The 15768-nt window shown below is 41.9% G+C and overlaps 2 protein-coding genes across 2 annotated transcripts; both read right to left on the minus strand.

Annotated features, from left to right (window-relative positions):
* Window positions 1-2860: 2860 nt before the first annotated feature.
* On the minus strand, window positions 2861-6307 carry bco1 (beta-carotene oxygenase 1; the record flags this gene model as incomplete). The annotated part of the gene is made up of 11 exons (XM_084436688.1): window positions 2861-3009; window positions 3239-3350; window positions 3444-3538; window positions 3708-3813; window positions 4172-4432; window positions 4554-4777; window positions 5212-5362; window positions 5443-5590; window positions 5752-5881; window positions 6012-6140; window positions 6244-6307. The coding sequence occupies 11 exons, from the start codon at window positions 6305-6307 to the stop codon at window positions 2861-2863; spliced, it is 1569 nt and encodes a 522-aa protein (XP_084292814.1).
* A 2582-nt stretch (window positions 6308-8889) lies between these two features.
* bco1l (beta-carotene oxygenase 1, like) lies at window positions 8890-14890 on the minus strand. The gene is made up of 11 exons (XM_084436684.1): window positions 14705-14890; window positions 12267-12395; window positions 12056-12185; window positions 11779-11926; window positions 11279-11426; window positions 10763-10983; window positions 10326-10595; window positions 10059-10164; window positions 9817-9911; window positions 9579-9690; window positions 8890-9459 (listed from the first exon to the last, which is right to left on the minus strand). Exons 1-11 carry the CDS (start codon window positions 14766-14768, stop codon window positions 9299-9301), a joined length of 1584 nt encoding a protein of 527 aa, XP_084292810.1. The 5' UTR covers window positions 14769-14890; the 3' UTR covers window positions 8890-9298.
* Window positions 14891-15768: the final 878 nt, after the last annotated feature.

Below are 15768 nucleotides of genomic sequence, written 5' to 3' on the forward strand. Positions count from 1 at the left end.
CATAGTCTAATAATCCATTAATTCACCCACCCCAGAAATAAAAGTCCATATGACAAAAGCATTGTACCTAGATGACTCATTCAGAGTTTCCTCCTTAATTGAAATTAATAGACCCTTTTCCCAGCAGCCATTTTGACATGTCATAGTAGGGTAAAACAGTTATAATTAATAACATTAATTATGGCCCTGTTGCATTTAGGATTTATGTGGGCCATGGCCCTGGTTTTGTGCATGCTGACTCACTGGAATGACTGTGACACACCAAATAGAACGGGACCTTAATTAATTTATCAATTACACCTGTGTTTATCCTACTATGACATGTCAAAATGGCTGCTGGGACAAGGGCCTATAGAAAGCCCAGGCCACCACCCACCCCTGCACTATAATAACACAGCAATAGCAACATCAGCAACAGCAAGCTCTGTCTCTAACCCTGGTTTCCTAGTACTTCCAGAAACATCCATATCTAAACCCTGAATACCTCAGCCAGAGAGCAGCCTGCAGACATGTCCTGCCTCACTAATGACTTCCCTGAGTTACGTAACGATGCACTCAGAGGTGGGCTCTGAATAGGCTCCATGTGACCACTATCTCTTCAATACCACCACATAACATTACCACAGCCTGTTACAGTCTTCAATATCACATAACATAACCAGTCTGTTACAGTCTTCAATATCACATAACATTACCACAGCCTGTTACAGTCTTCAATATCACATAACATAACCACAGTCTGTTACAGTCTTCAATATCACATAACATTACCACAGTCTGTTACAGTCTTCAATATCACATAACACAGTCTGTTACAGTCTTCAGAAGATAGATGAGTAAAAAGAGGTTTGAGATACTGTCCGACAACCACATCTGTGATGATTATGTCTACCTCATAATACGAATCACCACCCACCTCCCTACCTCTCTCTCTCTCTCTCTCTCTCTCTCTCTCTCTCTCTCTCTCTCTAGATATCTTTAGCCACTTCCTCAAAGACACCATGGACAGACAGGCCAGCAGCATGACGCATCACGCAGTACAGGAGATGAGGTGTCTGTGGGTTGAAAGGTGTGAAACAGGTGGGTAGAGCTTAGAAAGATGATTGTTACGGATAAATTCAGATCACATGGACCTGTTAGCTGAACCAAAAACAGTACCCAGATGACTCAATCTGACTATATTCAGACAAATACAACAGTGCAGCAGTATACTGGGTGAGGTACAGTATGGAACGATACATCTCATTGGTTAATGTAAAAAGATGGAAGTTGGGGGTACTCAAATTTGAGTAAACACCACACTCTGGTGGTGCATTGAGGCAAGTGCACCAGGAATCAGAACCACTCAAATGGCTACAGTTAACTTTTTCTTTCCATGTGATTCAGATCTCAAACATCTTATTTGTTGTTGAAAAACTGACAAATGTCAAACCACAAACATTACACATGGCATTTCTTAATAAAATGATTGAAATCTAGGCAGGTTTCCATGGCAACAATGGCTGATCAATCATCCTCTAGATTAACCAATGAGACATTATCGCTCCATACCTCCCTCAATAAACTGCTGCACAGTTGTATTTGTCTGAAGATAGAGTTGTCCAGTTTTAACGTTTGGCTCCCTAATAGCAACTAACAATTACAATAGGGTAGATATGTGTGTGATATGTAAATAAAGTATGGGATATGTACTGTAGGCTATAGGGAAAAGTAAATAAGATACGCAACCATTTTACCTTTGTATTAGCTTTGAATCTGCATCATATGACCTCTTACCATCTACTGTGCTGTCTCTTTTTGTGGATTATTGACTGGCCCTCCCAGCAACAGGTGACCAATCACCTTGACGTCCCTATAGATCACTTGACTCAAAGTCCATTCATGCTCTGAAGGTCAATGAGCTGAACCGTTGGCACTGTTTGGATGGCCAAATAAAAGAGACACTGTCCCTGTCCTATTTTTTAAGTTGGCGAGTGCTACCTGCACTTCTTTGGATGTCGTTTTTCTACAATATGTTTTTTGGTTTACCACCACAGTAAGAGTCTCTGTTTCTGGGAAAGGCGCTTCCAACTCCTCCTCTACAATAGGGTGCCTTCGCACCTTTGGTGCTTGATAAATAAATGGTAGAAACTCAATGTTGGTCCCCAACCAAAGAGTCGGAGTTGAGTTTGTTTTCAAATGTCATAAACAATGAATAATACTTATTCTTTATAAGAGTTTTTATTACATCGACTTCTCAATGGCAATATCTACAGTAATAATACCGTAGATCATAGTCAAAATGAAAGGACAGATAAAAAGCATAAAGATGTTATCACAACAATAAAATAATGGTCACATAATTCAATAGGTAACAAAATATTCAAACATTTTCTTAATGCAGAAGATATATTGTGAGCAAAAATCCCTTGTTGGGAATATCCACCATCATAACCTCACTTAAAATGGGGGATAATATCAGACAAATTAATCCACAGACTGCTGCTAATACATTTTTTTAGTCAATAGAGTACCACAACAATAAAATAATTTCCACATTATTAAATAGACAATAAAAATGTATTTTAAGATCAAGATATGTAAACTAACTAGGAAGCAGAGAAATCAGTGCAAAAATCCCCAAATGAGAGAATTATGAGTGATTGTGATTCTGAGTTGAGTTGGTAAATTAAGGTCTGGTCGAAGTCTCAATCTTTAGTCAAATGTATCCTAGACCACTGCTTATTTACAGTACATACATATTGAAAATGTAAAAAAAATACACAATATTGTCTCTGTTTAGACATAATTTACAGTATACATGTGTGGCCCTTAGGTCTATCTCTAGCTCTATTGACTCAGTGACAGAGAATTGAAAACACTAATTAACTTGTGGGATGAAGAATCCATGCATGCCCATGAAGAGCTCTGCGTTCACATATGCTCGAGCCACCTCCTTGAATGATCTAGCATCAAGCAACAGGAGGAATCCAGATTGCCCTGGGCTGGAGACTGCTGTTAGGATCACACCTGCAGAAGGAGAAAAGTAGATTTCAAAAAGAAAGTATAAACTGCTAAATGAATAGTACAGCTTGCAATGAAGCTATGGTGCACATGTTTACAAGTCTCAGCAAGTCAGCTCGTTGCATAAGCCTGGTCACTGACCACCTCATTTACACAAACACAGTTTTAATGTCTAACAACTCCAATACAAACCCCTAAGTGCATCAGTCAGTCAAAATGTTTATGGCCGTTATACCGTCATCCTCTGCCTCTCCGTTGGGCCTGGGCACGAACACAGGCTCTGACGGCCAGCAGTTGTCCTCACTCCACTCAATTATCTCCCTGGTCTCAGTGTCAAACTTTGCGATCTACAATAAAAGTTGGGTTTTACTGATAAACTTGCTTGATAAACAGTACATTTACTTCTAACAACAAATTAAATCACATGGATCTCTGTATACCTTTGTTGACATGACTGACATCTCCACACAAGTTAAGTAGACAAATCTATATTTCTTGCCATTGAAGTCATAGTTGATACTGGGTACTTCCACTCCTGGAGATTTGGAGATTCAGAACACAAGGAAAGAAGAATGTCCACGACACTGTATATTGTTGGTGATATGACACAAAATATAATAGCCTAATAATAATGATGATAATAATAACAATAAAAATAATAATAATAATAAAAATCACCAGCATGCATTGTTTTTTGGCCTTACCTTCACACAGCACCTCTGGCTGGCAGAGTAGCTTGCCTTCTTCCTTTTTCACAGCACTGGCTGTTGTGTGTTTGAGTTTCACCAGATCCTCTCCAACACTGACACCCTCCAGAGTTGAAATGGCATAGTAATGGGGTGAAACAGGTGCTTACAGTTGGATATGCTGGTGCACACTCCTTTAATTACACTGCTTACTACTGTTCACCAATGGCTTAACTTTATGGAATTTCTTTTCTTTTTTTGAAAGCTTGGATCTTGCCTACTGTGGTTACTGATCTACAGACATAATATAAGCTTCATTACTTTTCCTGGTCTGCAGGCATTCAAATAAAATACAGATGTGTCAAATATTGCTTTTACCATGTCTTGTAGATAAGAATAATGGCATGCAAATCATTGCTGCTGTAAGCAAACACTTGATCAGCGGTCCAAGGACTGATAAACATACCTTATCAAAAACATACCTTATCAGACTGTACAGGAATGGCAAACCTCCTGATGTTTGGCTTCGAGTAAATATCGGTTGATGACCCGGATGATTGTTCTTTCAGCTTGCTCAGATATAACATGTCATATAAGCAATTATCTTTATAGGCAATAACATCAACGATAACGTGTCCGTCCTCCTCGTAGGCGTTTACATGATGGTAGGTAATCATGGCATCTGTGTAGTACTTTGTCCCAACTTCTTTGCCAGTCGTCCTGTCAATCAGGTGAATCAGTGTCTGGTCAAAGAAATGCAAAACAGATTATGTGCGATGTACAATTAAATAAAATGTTTATCTTTTCATAGGCTTCAGTCAAAAATCTCATTTCTAATTGTAAGCAATGACTAATAACCCTTACATTTTCATCTGGACAGTACTTCAGGCAGCTGGCCCAGTTGACGCCTCTCATGTATGCGGTGGCCATCTTGAAGATGTCCACTTTAAATGGTTGCTCAATGAAGATGAAGTAGTTGTCGGTCATGCCGAAGCTGTGGTAGTAGCTGGGGTTGAGGAGGGAACGGCAGGGAATTGAGCAGATCACCTCCAGGTTCTTCAGGGCCGGCTTCGTTGCTTTGGTCTCATCTGACAAGACGAATAAGATGAGAATTGATGACAAGATACATCAACTAAACTAGCAAAAGGATGTAGGCTACAGGACTGCACTGCCTTCAGAAATCCACAAAATGCCCTTCGTTAAGTTTCTTCTTTGGCAGGGCTTTCACGCAGTTCTTTATTTTGTGGACTGGCACAATCACACTAGCCGAACTAGCTACCAACACAGCTTGTCAGTTGCCCATCCCATAATAACCATCTCACCTAATCAGTAAGTAAGTAAGTAAGTAAGACTTTATTTATATAGCACAGAGTCACAAAGTGCTTCACGTCAAAATAGACAATCAGAAAAATGATCAGTGATCAATCAAGTTCAAGGAAGGCACCAGTCTTCGATCATACAGTATAGCCTTTAAGGGACATGGCTCTCTAGGGTCAGAATGTTGAATATTGTGAGGAAATACCTGTCTCAGAGCTGGCTGGAACCTTGAAGATTATGTATTTGGTCTTGCCCTTGTCCACTATGGAAGTCCCCATGTTATAAGTGTTGCCGTCTCTATCATAGTGTGGATGGGATGTCACCAGGTTCACAGCTAGGTACTTCAGATAATCCACCTGGGCAGGATGAACGACAGACATGCTCATACTGCACTAAATAATGTTCAGGAAAGCTACTACATATGACCTTGCATTACCTTGTCTTGAGTCTCCAGGGTCTCAGGGTCTATCTTGCGGATGTAGTTTGTTTCAGAGGTTGCATAGTAATCCTTCCCATATCTCAGAAAGTTGTTCCCACAGTTGTCTGTGAAATCTGGGACAGTGTGATTGAGAAAGGTGATTGCTCTGGAAAAGGAGAATATTCAGATCAAATATTGATTAATCGCATTAGTTAGCCAGATAATAACATTGCAGTCTCATTTCTAAGTAGTCTTTAAAGAATAATTAAATAATGTGCGATGTGCTAAAACAACAACAACAACAACAACAACAACAAAGGAACCCACTTGGAAACCCAGCTTTTGTCAGTATGTGGCCAGGCCATTGTGCCCATTTCAGACACAACGATTCTTTTTGCAGCCATGTTGTTCTTATATGTGTCTCCACGTAAATATCTGCTCCTGTAGATCACCTCTCCTGTAATAAGTTGCCACATCATTTAGAAGGCTATAGCCCCTTTTGCAGAGGCGATCTGAGAGCCAATACAATTTGGAAGCAATCAGACATATACGCTTAAATTAGGTGATTAGAAAACAGGTTATTTTACCATCTTTGAGGGTGAAGCTGGCCATCAGGGCCATCCCGTCAAACCAGTGGTTATACGAGGTCTCCCCCACAGAGAAAATGCCTGGTCCATTGCGCAACAGTGTGCCCTGTAGCCAGCTTGGAAGGTTACCTGCAGAAAGCGCCAGTTTCCCGTTAGCGTTTAAATAGGCTACATTTGCATTTAAATAAGCGTTCCTTCCTTCTGATTACTGCCATCAACATCTTATTAATACCTTTTACGTCCGCCTTCACTGGATCTGGACTCTCTGCTATGTTTTTGGTGTAGTCGTAAGACATCTTCACTGATTTGTGAAATCTGTGCTCAGAGGACAGGTACTTAAGGAGCACATAAAACCACTCCCCTATCTGTGAATGTCTCATAACAGTGACCAATTTGCCTATTCGTCATAACAGTCTATCTATTTTTCCTCTTTTTCCACTGTTAGCAAGAAAATCGTTGTGCGATCAACAATATTACCTGTGTTTGACTATGGTGATGTATGTGCTTGCTGATGTGTGCCCACTTCTTAAGCTTGGCGCAGTAGGCTATATCATAGTTTATCACTACTGGTTTCTCACCCATCACTGTGCTCTGTATAGCAAAGTTGGATGGCCGCCCCTTGCCACTCGAAGAGAACAACATTATGCACCCGATAGCTGGAACAGACTGCAAGAATCCCTAAAGCTTGACTAACTTGTCTCGCTAGAGAGGTTCAAGGTTAAGGTGTTCTCCACATGTTTCTTGTAGTCTTGTTTTTATTCTGGGATCTATAGATGACTTCGTATTTGTGATTGTATGTTGTTTTGTTGTATCGTGTTCTTATGTGTTTAATCAGGCACTGTAAAAGAGAGCTTAATTGCTCTCAATTGTCTTCCCTGAATAAATAAAGGTTTCAATTCAATTAAGTTCAGTTAAATTCAATGGTCTCTCTAGTCTAGTCCAATGAGTGCATAAAAGTCTCCCTAATATTAACTGTGCGTGATTACTCTCCTTCCCCTCGCTACGCCCTCCCAATAATTAACCTGCAGTCACACAGGTGTTTCCTGCTCTTTGGTGTTACAGGCTGTACAGTCAGTTTCACAAAAACGTTTTTGCCTACACTCACACATTTCCTGTATAATCCACACTTAATAAGCAAATGCAGTCAGTAAATTACTAGGCTACACGTGTTAGTGCTGGGGGTTCTCAATCGAAAATGATTTGAATTGAGGTAGTCTACTTTACCTTTCTACCTGCAAGTGTTGATACAGGGTCAGTGTGTGATTTTTAGAAAAGTTTGTCATTGATTGTACAATACTTTCCTAGAACGAAAAACAAAGTTTGTAGTTCCACTGAGAAAACAAATTCTCAGTCCTATATTTGTCCTTATTGTACCATTTGCTGGGTGATGCTATTATTTCATAATGGGAATGTGTAATTTGTGGACATATTGGTAATATTCTCTGAAGGAAAATAACCAGGAATTACAATATAAATCATTCAGAAGCAAAGCAAATGGTATAACATAGGTATATGAATATTTAGCAGTGATTGTACATGCATGCCTTGTATATATGACACATAAAGATAATTGAATCCTTTAATCCTTGAATCCAGTGACAGCTCAGCCTTTGAAATAGTCTGACAAGCTCCCAAGTCTCAGTAAAAAAAATGACACTTTGCCCTCATTCTGCACTATTCAAATTAAAGAAGTAGTAAAGGGGAAATGCATGTTAAGTTTTGTCAACGTTTTGATCTGAACCACTGTATATGATCATAAGTAACCTTAAAACAGGGCTAAACATGCATTTTCCCTTTACTACTCCTTTAAATCTTGCAACACAATGCTTTTGTGTTTTTTTGTTTTTTTTAAACAAAAACGTGTGCTATAGTTAAATGTGATATGATTTTCAATGCACTTTAGATAACGTTTGATTGGATGTGTGGCTTAGTTTGTGTAACTATGTACATTTACAGTATATGTAGCTATGTCAAAGGTGTACTATCTGGGCAGTAAAATGTACTTGTACACTGTCAATATTCATATCTGATTGTGTTGTGACCTTTAGTCCCAGTGATAGGTAAAGTCATATAATTTATTTTATCACATAATTGTGTTGATAACTGACAAAGAGACCTCTCCTTGAAATCTATTTTCTCTGAACCTTGTCACACAGTCTGCAAAAGTTTTATTAGGACAACTTGCATGATGCAAGTTATATATATATATATATATATATATATATATATATATATATATATATATATATATAATTCCTCCTGTGTGAACATGATGCAAGCTGTCCTAATAAAACTCAAACTCAAAATGTCAGCTCTGCTTGTTCTGTGTGACATTCTTTTCTCCACCATTCCTCACACGGACCCATACGTGAACTCATTATTGTCACAAAATAGATGGTGGTAAGACTTCTTCCTTAGGCTAATAGATGGTGGTAAGACTTCTTCCTTAGGCTAATAGATTGTGGTAAGACTTCTTATTTAGGCCAATAGATGGTGGTAAGACTTCTTCTTTAGGCTAATAGATGGTAGTAAGACTTCTTCTTTAGGCTAATAGATGGTAGTAAGACTTCTTCTTTAGGCTAATAGATGGTAGTAAGACTTCTTCTTTAGGCTACTGCATTGTTGTGTTGCCCACCTTGTGTTTATTGGGATGGCAGTCATCTCTTGCATATCTCGTCATAATTAAGGATGTCAGAGATAAGTTTATATGTGTCTGGTCAAATATCATACTCTGGTTACTGTATGGATTTTTGCATTTTTATATTTTATAATTAGGCTTACTATAACTAAGCTCCCTTGGCCTGAAGGAAACCTAGATAGTGTAACTAGACTATAGAGCAAGAATGACCAAGGCGATGTTAAATCAAAATTATATTTATGAAATTATATTTATTAATGTTGCTAAATAATTAAGTCAGAGTTGCTGGGAAGATGACCAATCAGACACCTTATGAATGACAACAATGCAAGAAGAGGTCACATACTGTACATACAGTACCAGAGCGAAAAGCATTAGGGTGATCATCTGATCTAATAACTAGAACAACTGGAGAGCTAAAGGGAAAAAAAACGAGCTCACAATTCATATTATAAGGAAGGCACCAACGAAGGGGTTAACATTTTAAATTGCCAATGTGCAATGTTTTCTGTATACACAAAAGACATACGTTTTGCAAGAAGGACTTATTGTCCAAGGAAAGTCTTGAAGTCAAGAAAACTTGCACATTATCAGAGGTTCCACATTAACTGTGGTCTACACAGTGCGATCCTTCCCCATGCTGCCCGGGTCAGTTAGCCTCCCGAGCAGGGATGAAGTGTCCATGCAGGTCAATGTGAACGCTGGCATCAATGGAGGCGCGAGCGATCTCTTCAAAGGTTTTGGCGTTGAGGATGAGCATGAAGGGGGATATCTTTGGATCTGATGAGATGACCGAGGACAAAATTACACCTGCAAATAGAACCCAAAACACAAATTTATATATTTAGACTCCCTGCCTCGTTGTGAATACTGTAAAATGGACACGGAGAGAAGGCTCTGTGGGCCTCAGGAGAACGGCCGCCTCTCACCATCATCCTCGTCCACCGCTCCAGGGGACGCCACGAAGACAGGCTCCGAGGGGAAGCAGTTCTCCTCTGTCCACTCCTTATGCTCCCTGGTCACAATGTCCACCTTTCCAATCTGTGTACCCAACAACACAAGTAGCAGATGAGTACGGAGAATAGAGAGGAGACTGCTACCTCTCTATCATACAGTTTACTGTAGGAGTACATACAGTATATTAGGAGGAAAGTCCAGGAGACTTACCTTATTTGGCTGTGGAGACCATTCCACCCTGGAGCCATAAAAGTAGCGGTACTTCTTGCAGTTGTATTTGTAGTTAATCCCTGGTAACTCCAAACCTGATTTCCAGTACAGTGTGCACATGCAGATAGATTAATATTCTTGTGTAGTGATACTTTTTGATTGGCATATGATATGGCAGTTCCCATACAGTATACATGTACAGCATATGTCAGGCACACAGTAGATATATGTATATATTGTACCTTCGAATAATGTGTCAGGCACACAGTAGAGGGAGCCATCTTTCTGGGTCACTGCTTTGGCGGTTGTGTCTGTCAGCGTCACCAGGTTAGTCCCAGTAGGAATGTCCTAGAACAGGTTTCAGACCAGTGGTCATATCAGACGGTGCACCAACATCATAAGGACATATTTTACAGTAATTTTTTAAAAATCTATCTGTAGAAACAGATTCACATTCATATTTTTACAGGACAGAGTAGTGATCTTAAACAAATTTAATAAACGCTTACCGTGTCTACATTCAAAGGCAAAACAAATCTCTGACAGATAGGTGGGGAGAAGGCGGCCGTGTTGCTTTCAGCAAGCTCGTTCATCTCCTTCTTCAGGTTTTCCATGTAGAACATTTCGTACACATTGCTGTCCTTGTAGGTGATCATGTCAAACACCACGTGCCCCTCATCCTCGTAGGCATTGATGTGGTGGAAAACCACCAGGGCGTCTGCGTGGAACTTCGTGGACACGGCCTTCCCTGTCCACTTGTTGATCAGGTGGATCCATGTCTAGAGACCAACACCAAAAAGGACCACCGGAGAGAGTGTTCAGTGTCAGGTGTGGTGCCAAACTTTAGGTTAAGAGGAAAACAAGAAACGCAAGAGACATTTATTGGTCCATGAGCCTGTAATCAATCAATCAATCAATCAATCAGACAGACAGGTAGGTGTCTTACAATGTCTTCCTTGTCGTATTTGAGGCAGCTGCCCCAGTTGACCCCTCTGAAGTAAGCTGTGGCCAGGCGGAGAACGTCCAGCTTGAACGGCTGCTCCACAAAGATGATGTAGTTCTCTGTCATGCCGAAGCTGTGGAAGTAGCTGGGGAAGAGGGTAGAGCGCAACGGTATAGAGCAGACCTGCTCCACCTTCCTCAGAGCAGGCTTCCCACGGGCTTTGTCTGGACGGAGGGGGAACAATGTCCTGTGAGTTATCAAAGATATATCCCAATACTAATACATTACAAAGATATATCTCCATACAACTACTTTAGAATAGGTCACACTAGAATAGTCGGCTGCCTTTGATAATCCTTTAATTTACAATCTTAATATTATCAGTCAGTGGACACTACAGTATATCAATTCAACTACCATAAACTAATTACAGTATGGTGCCTACTGGTGTACCACTTTATCTCAAAGAAATCAGAGTGATTAATTTGAAATTGTGTTAGTAGTATCTGTCTTCTGTACCTGAAGCATCAACTGGGACCTTGAAAATGACATACTGGGGCTTGCCAAATCTCATGAGGGCAGTTCCCATGTTGTAGGTGTTCCCCTCGTCATCGTAGTGAGGATGAGCCGTGGCCAGGTTAATGGCTATGTGGTTCCTGTAGTTGATCTGAGGGACAGATTTGTTAGAATTCAGGGGAGGTTAGAGGTTGTTGATGTCAAACGGCATGTCAAACATTCAATTTAATTAACTTTATTAAAATAGGGGTGTGCATTTAGAAGCATAACGGGGCTGTCGGAATAAAATCTTGAAACTTAATTTTGGTTGCTTTTGCTTGTTCTACATCATTTTGAAATGCACTGTTTTCAAAATAGCTTGAAAACATTACATTTTGGAGATAGGTTTTCACCCGATAGTGATGATAAATATCATGACTGAAAAACTGTTTGATAGCCATAGATTTCCCTTCACAGTCCCTGGGCAGATGTAAAAGCTCATCTATCAGCAGATTTGAACTCACTTTTCCAACTGTTTCCAGGGTCATGGGGTCAATTTCATTCATGTAGTTGACCTCAGAGGAAGCATAGTAATCTCCACCATACCTAATTATGTTTATCAGGTTGTTATCTGTGAAGTCAGGGATTGCATTGCAAAGGTAGGTGAATGCTCTAGAAAAAAGGACAAAATAATGGATTATTATTTTTTCATGTGGTGGTTTACTATTACTGCAGAAGATTGGACTGCGGAATGTGTGGAAATAAAATAAGAAAGGTGTTGTGTTTGCAGGCGGTGAATACCTTGAAAATATATTTTTGCATGGATCTGGGTAGATCATGGTTCCAAATTCACACACTACTATCCTGTTGGCTTGCATGTTCCTCTTGTAGGTGTCACTCTTCAGGAACTTACTCCTGTAATAGACATCACCTGCAAAACACATTTCTATTTGTATTGAGTCCAGTCCTAGGTGCATGCAGACCATGTCTTAATACATTGTTCCTCTCTCACCATCTTTGAAGGTGAAGCTATGAATTAAGGCCATGCCATCGAACCAGTGGTTGTAGGCCGTGTCGCCCACTGAAAACAGGCCTGGTCCATTGCGCAACAGAGTCCCTTGTAGCCATTCTGGAACGGCGCCTGTAAACATAGGTGACAGGACAAAATACAAAAATACAAATTGTGAAGTTTTGTAACATAATGTAGGTTATGATAAAACAGTGGAGAAGGCTATAAGAAAGTCTTGCATTATGTTGTTCTGATAATGTCTGGATGGTCTTACATAATTCATTGACTGGTTTCCTTCCATTATACAGTATTACATAATTAAGCTGGCTGAATCCTGTACTCACTAGGTTGGGAAACGTATATCAGTTACTGCTTTAAATGCCAAAAGCTATAGCACATGGTCATCAGGGAATCACTGACAGTATGATCATCTGGGCTGAGATGCATTCAAGCAGATTCATTTAAGGGTGTTTTCACATATGGTCCATTGTTCCTCTCCAATCTAAGGTTTGACTATCGGCCGGACCCTCCTTTCCAGCACCTTAGAGTACACTTTCCCTGAGAGGCTGAGTAGTATGATGCCTCTGTAATTGGCACACACCCTCTGGTCCCCTTTTTTGAATATTGAGACCACCACCCCAGTCTGCCACTCCTTTGGCACTGACCTGGACTTCCACGCAATGTTAAAGAGGCGTGTCCACCAAGACAGCCCCTCAACACCCAGCGCCTTCAGCATTTCTGGACGGATCTCATCAGTCCCTGGGGCTTTGCCACTGTGGAGTTGTTTGACTACCTCAGTGACCTCCTCCAGGGAAATTGACGATGACCCCCCTTCATCTTCCGGCTCTGCCTCGATCGTAGTGGGTGGGTTAGTCGGGTTCAGGAGTTCCTCAAAGTGCTCCTTCCAATGCTCAATGACCTCCTCAGTTGAGGTCAGCAGTGTCCCATCCTTGCTGTACACAGCTTGGATGGTCCCCCGCTTTACCTTCCTGATGTGTCGGATGGTCTTCCAGAAACACCTTGGTGCCGACCGAAAGTCCTTCTCCATGGTTTCTCCGAACTACTCCCACACCCGCTGCGTTGCCTTGGTCACGGCCGAGGCCCCAGCCCTCCGGGCCCGTCGATACCTGGCTGCAACTGCTTCTGGGGTCTCCCGGGCTAACATGTCCCGGAAGGCCTCCTTCTTCAGACGGACGGCTTCCCTGACCACCGGTGTCCATCACGGTGTCCGAGGGTTACTGCCCCTTGAGGTACCTATAGCCCTCAGGCCACAGCTCCCAGCCGCAGCTTCAGCAATGGAGGCTTTGAACACCGACCACTCGTGTTCGATGTCCCCAACCTCCACAGGGATGCCTGAGAAGCTCCACCAGAGGTGGCAGTTAAATTCTCTCCGGACAGGCTCTTCCTCCAGACGTTCCCAGTTCACCCTCATTACACGCTTGGGTTTTCCAGGTCTGTCCAGAAGCTTCCCCCGCCATCGAACCCAGCTCACCACCAGATGGTGATCAGTGGACAGCTCTGCCCCTCTCTTCACCCGAGTGTCCAAGACACACAGTCTCAGATCAGATGATACGATAACAAAATCGATCATCAACCTTTGGCCTAAGGTGTTCTGATGCCAAGTGTAATTGTGGGCATCCTTGTGTTCGAACATGGTGTTTGTTATGAACAACCGTGACTAGCACAGAAGTCCAACAACAAAACACCACTCGGGTTCAGATCGTGGTGGCCATGCCTCCCAATCACGCCCCTCCAAGTGTCTCCATCATTGCCCACGTGTGCATTGAAGTCCCCCAATAGGACAGTGGAGTCCCTTGCAGGAACCCCATATAGGACTCCACTTAGGGTCTGCAAGAAGGCCGAATACCAGCACAGAGGCGCTCAGCTGGTGGCTAGCTACAGTAGTATATCCACACCTGCTTTACCCCTCATACCCTGAGCAACTCCGGAAAAGAATACAGTGTGGTCCAACCCCTATACATTTTGTTTCGCGGGGCCAAGTGTTTGTTGTCTTCCTGATATTGTGACACGCAAAATGTGTCACTTCCGTTTCCACCACAAGATTTCCAGCCAGTGTACTAGCCAGTACACTGAAATTCTAAAATAATAAATTCACAGGGTCTCATGCAGTCTCATGTCACGAAAAATGATTTTTGCTAAGGCCAATTCATAAACTAATAGCAAGTAAAGGTGAATATTGACCCATAAAAAGTTATCTCATTGAGCTTTAACTATGAAACAGTAATGCTGGTTGTTTTGAATATTGGTCAGGCATATTACAGTGGCCTATGAAAACTAATAAAAACATGTTGAAAACAGATTCTGTAAACAAGACTAAACACCTAGAACGTTTTTGTTAAGTTGAACCCTACAATTATGCAATTAAAAAAAAAAAAAAATAATACAGACACTTGAGGTGGAGGCCCAGCAGTGATGCCTACCCTTTATTTCTGCTTTGACAGGTTCAGGTGTTTCCGATCCATTCTTCCCGAATATGGAGGGCATGGCCAATCCGTGGCCTTTCGGTCCTGCAGCTGTGTACAAGTAGCCTACAGTAAGTCTGTGAAATTGTGTAGTTCCTTTTCCACTAGTGCTAATTATAGCGTTACTTCTATACACCGTTGTTTTGCCAGCTGTCTGTGGACAGTTCATCCAGCAGCACAGGCTAATATTACATAAACGTGTCACATGGTAGGCTACAGGACGCACTGTATTGGTGTAATCTAAATCTTTATTGGCTAGGCCTATTTTGCGCATGAACTGTGGACTCCTGTGTTCACTCGATGAACCTGGGTGGATGGGAGGGGATCGTGAGGTGGGGGGTTGCGCAATCACGAACTGATAGTCCACAGCCGTCGGGCTGAGGAACTCTGTATGGGACTCTGGGGTTAAAAGGCAGAGCCAGGGGTTCCTTCGCGGTTGTTGAAGAACTGTGTTTGTGTCTGTGAACGTGCACGTACTCTGGGAGGGAGGGTATCATTCACAGCTCATAGTGCTGCCGACCACGAATATGGTCAGATAAGGGAGCTGTTCATGAGCCAGGAGGGGAGGAGTTACCTCCTCTAGGTCAGAATAGGCCGGCGACTTTAGGAGTGTGTGTGTTGATCCCGTTCTCCAGTCCTGGGTTTCAGCGTTCGGCCCGCTACTTTGCGCTACCTCAGCACCGTCTGACCAAAGCTATCCCCGACGGGTCGGACTATAGTGCCATAAGCTCACACCCCAGGGAGGGCGAGTTAAGTTTTAACCTATCCATTCATAAAGTTGTGTGTGTGTGTTTTTGCAGGTTGTCTTATGTTATGTAGCCAACAGCCTCACCTTGTGGGCGCTGCTATACCTGTCTCACGTGTTATGCCCCAGATCTGTTATGTGCACAACCGACTAATACATGGCATTGAGAGACAGCCCGACTCTGTCCTTTATTCATGCACCTGCACTCGTAACGTGTGTGTGTGTGTTCGGTGTATCCTTTGTCTACGCTCATCTGACCTAGTTTATTGTAATTAGA

Source organism: Borostomias antarcticus (assembly GCF_949987555.1).
Source record: "Borostomias antarcticus genome assembly, chromosome: 4".
NCBI lineage: Eukaryota > Metazoa > Chordata > Actinopteri > Stomiiformes > Stomiidae > Borostomias > Borostomias antarcticus.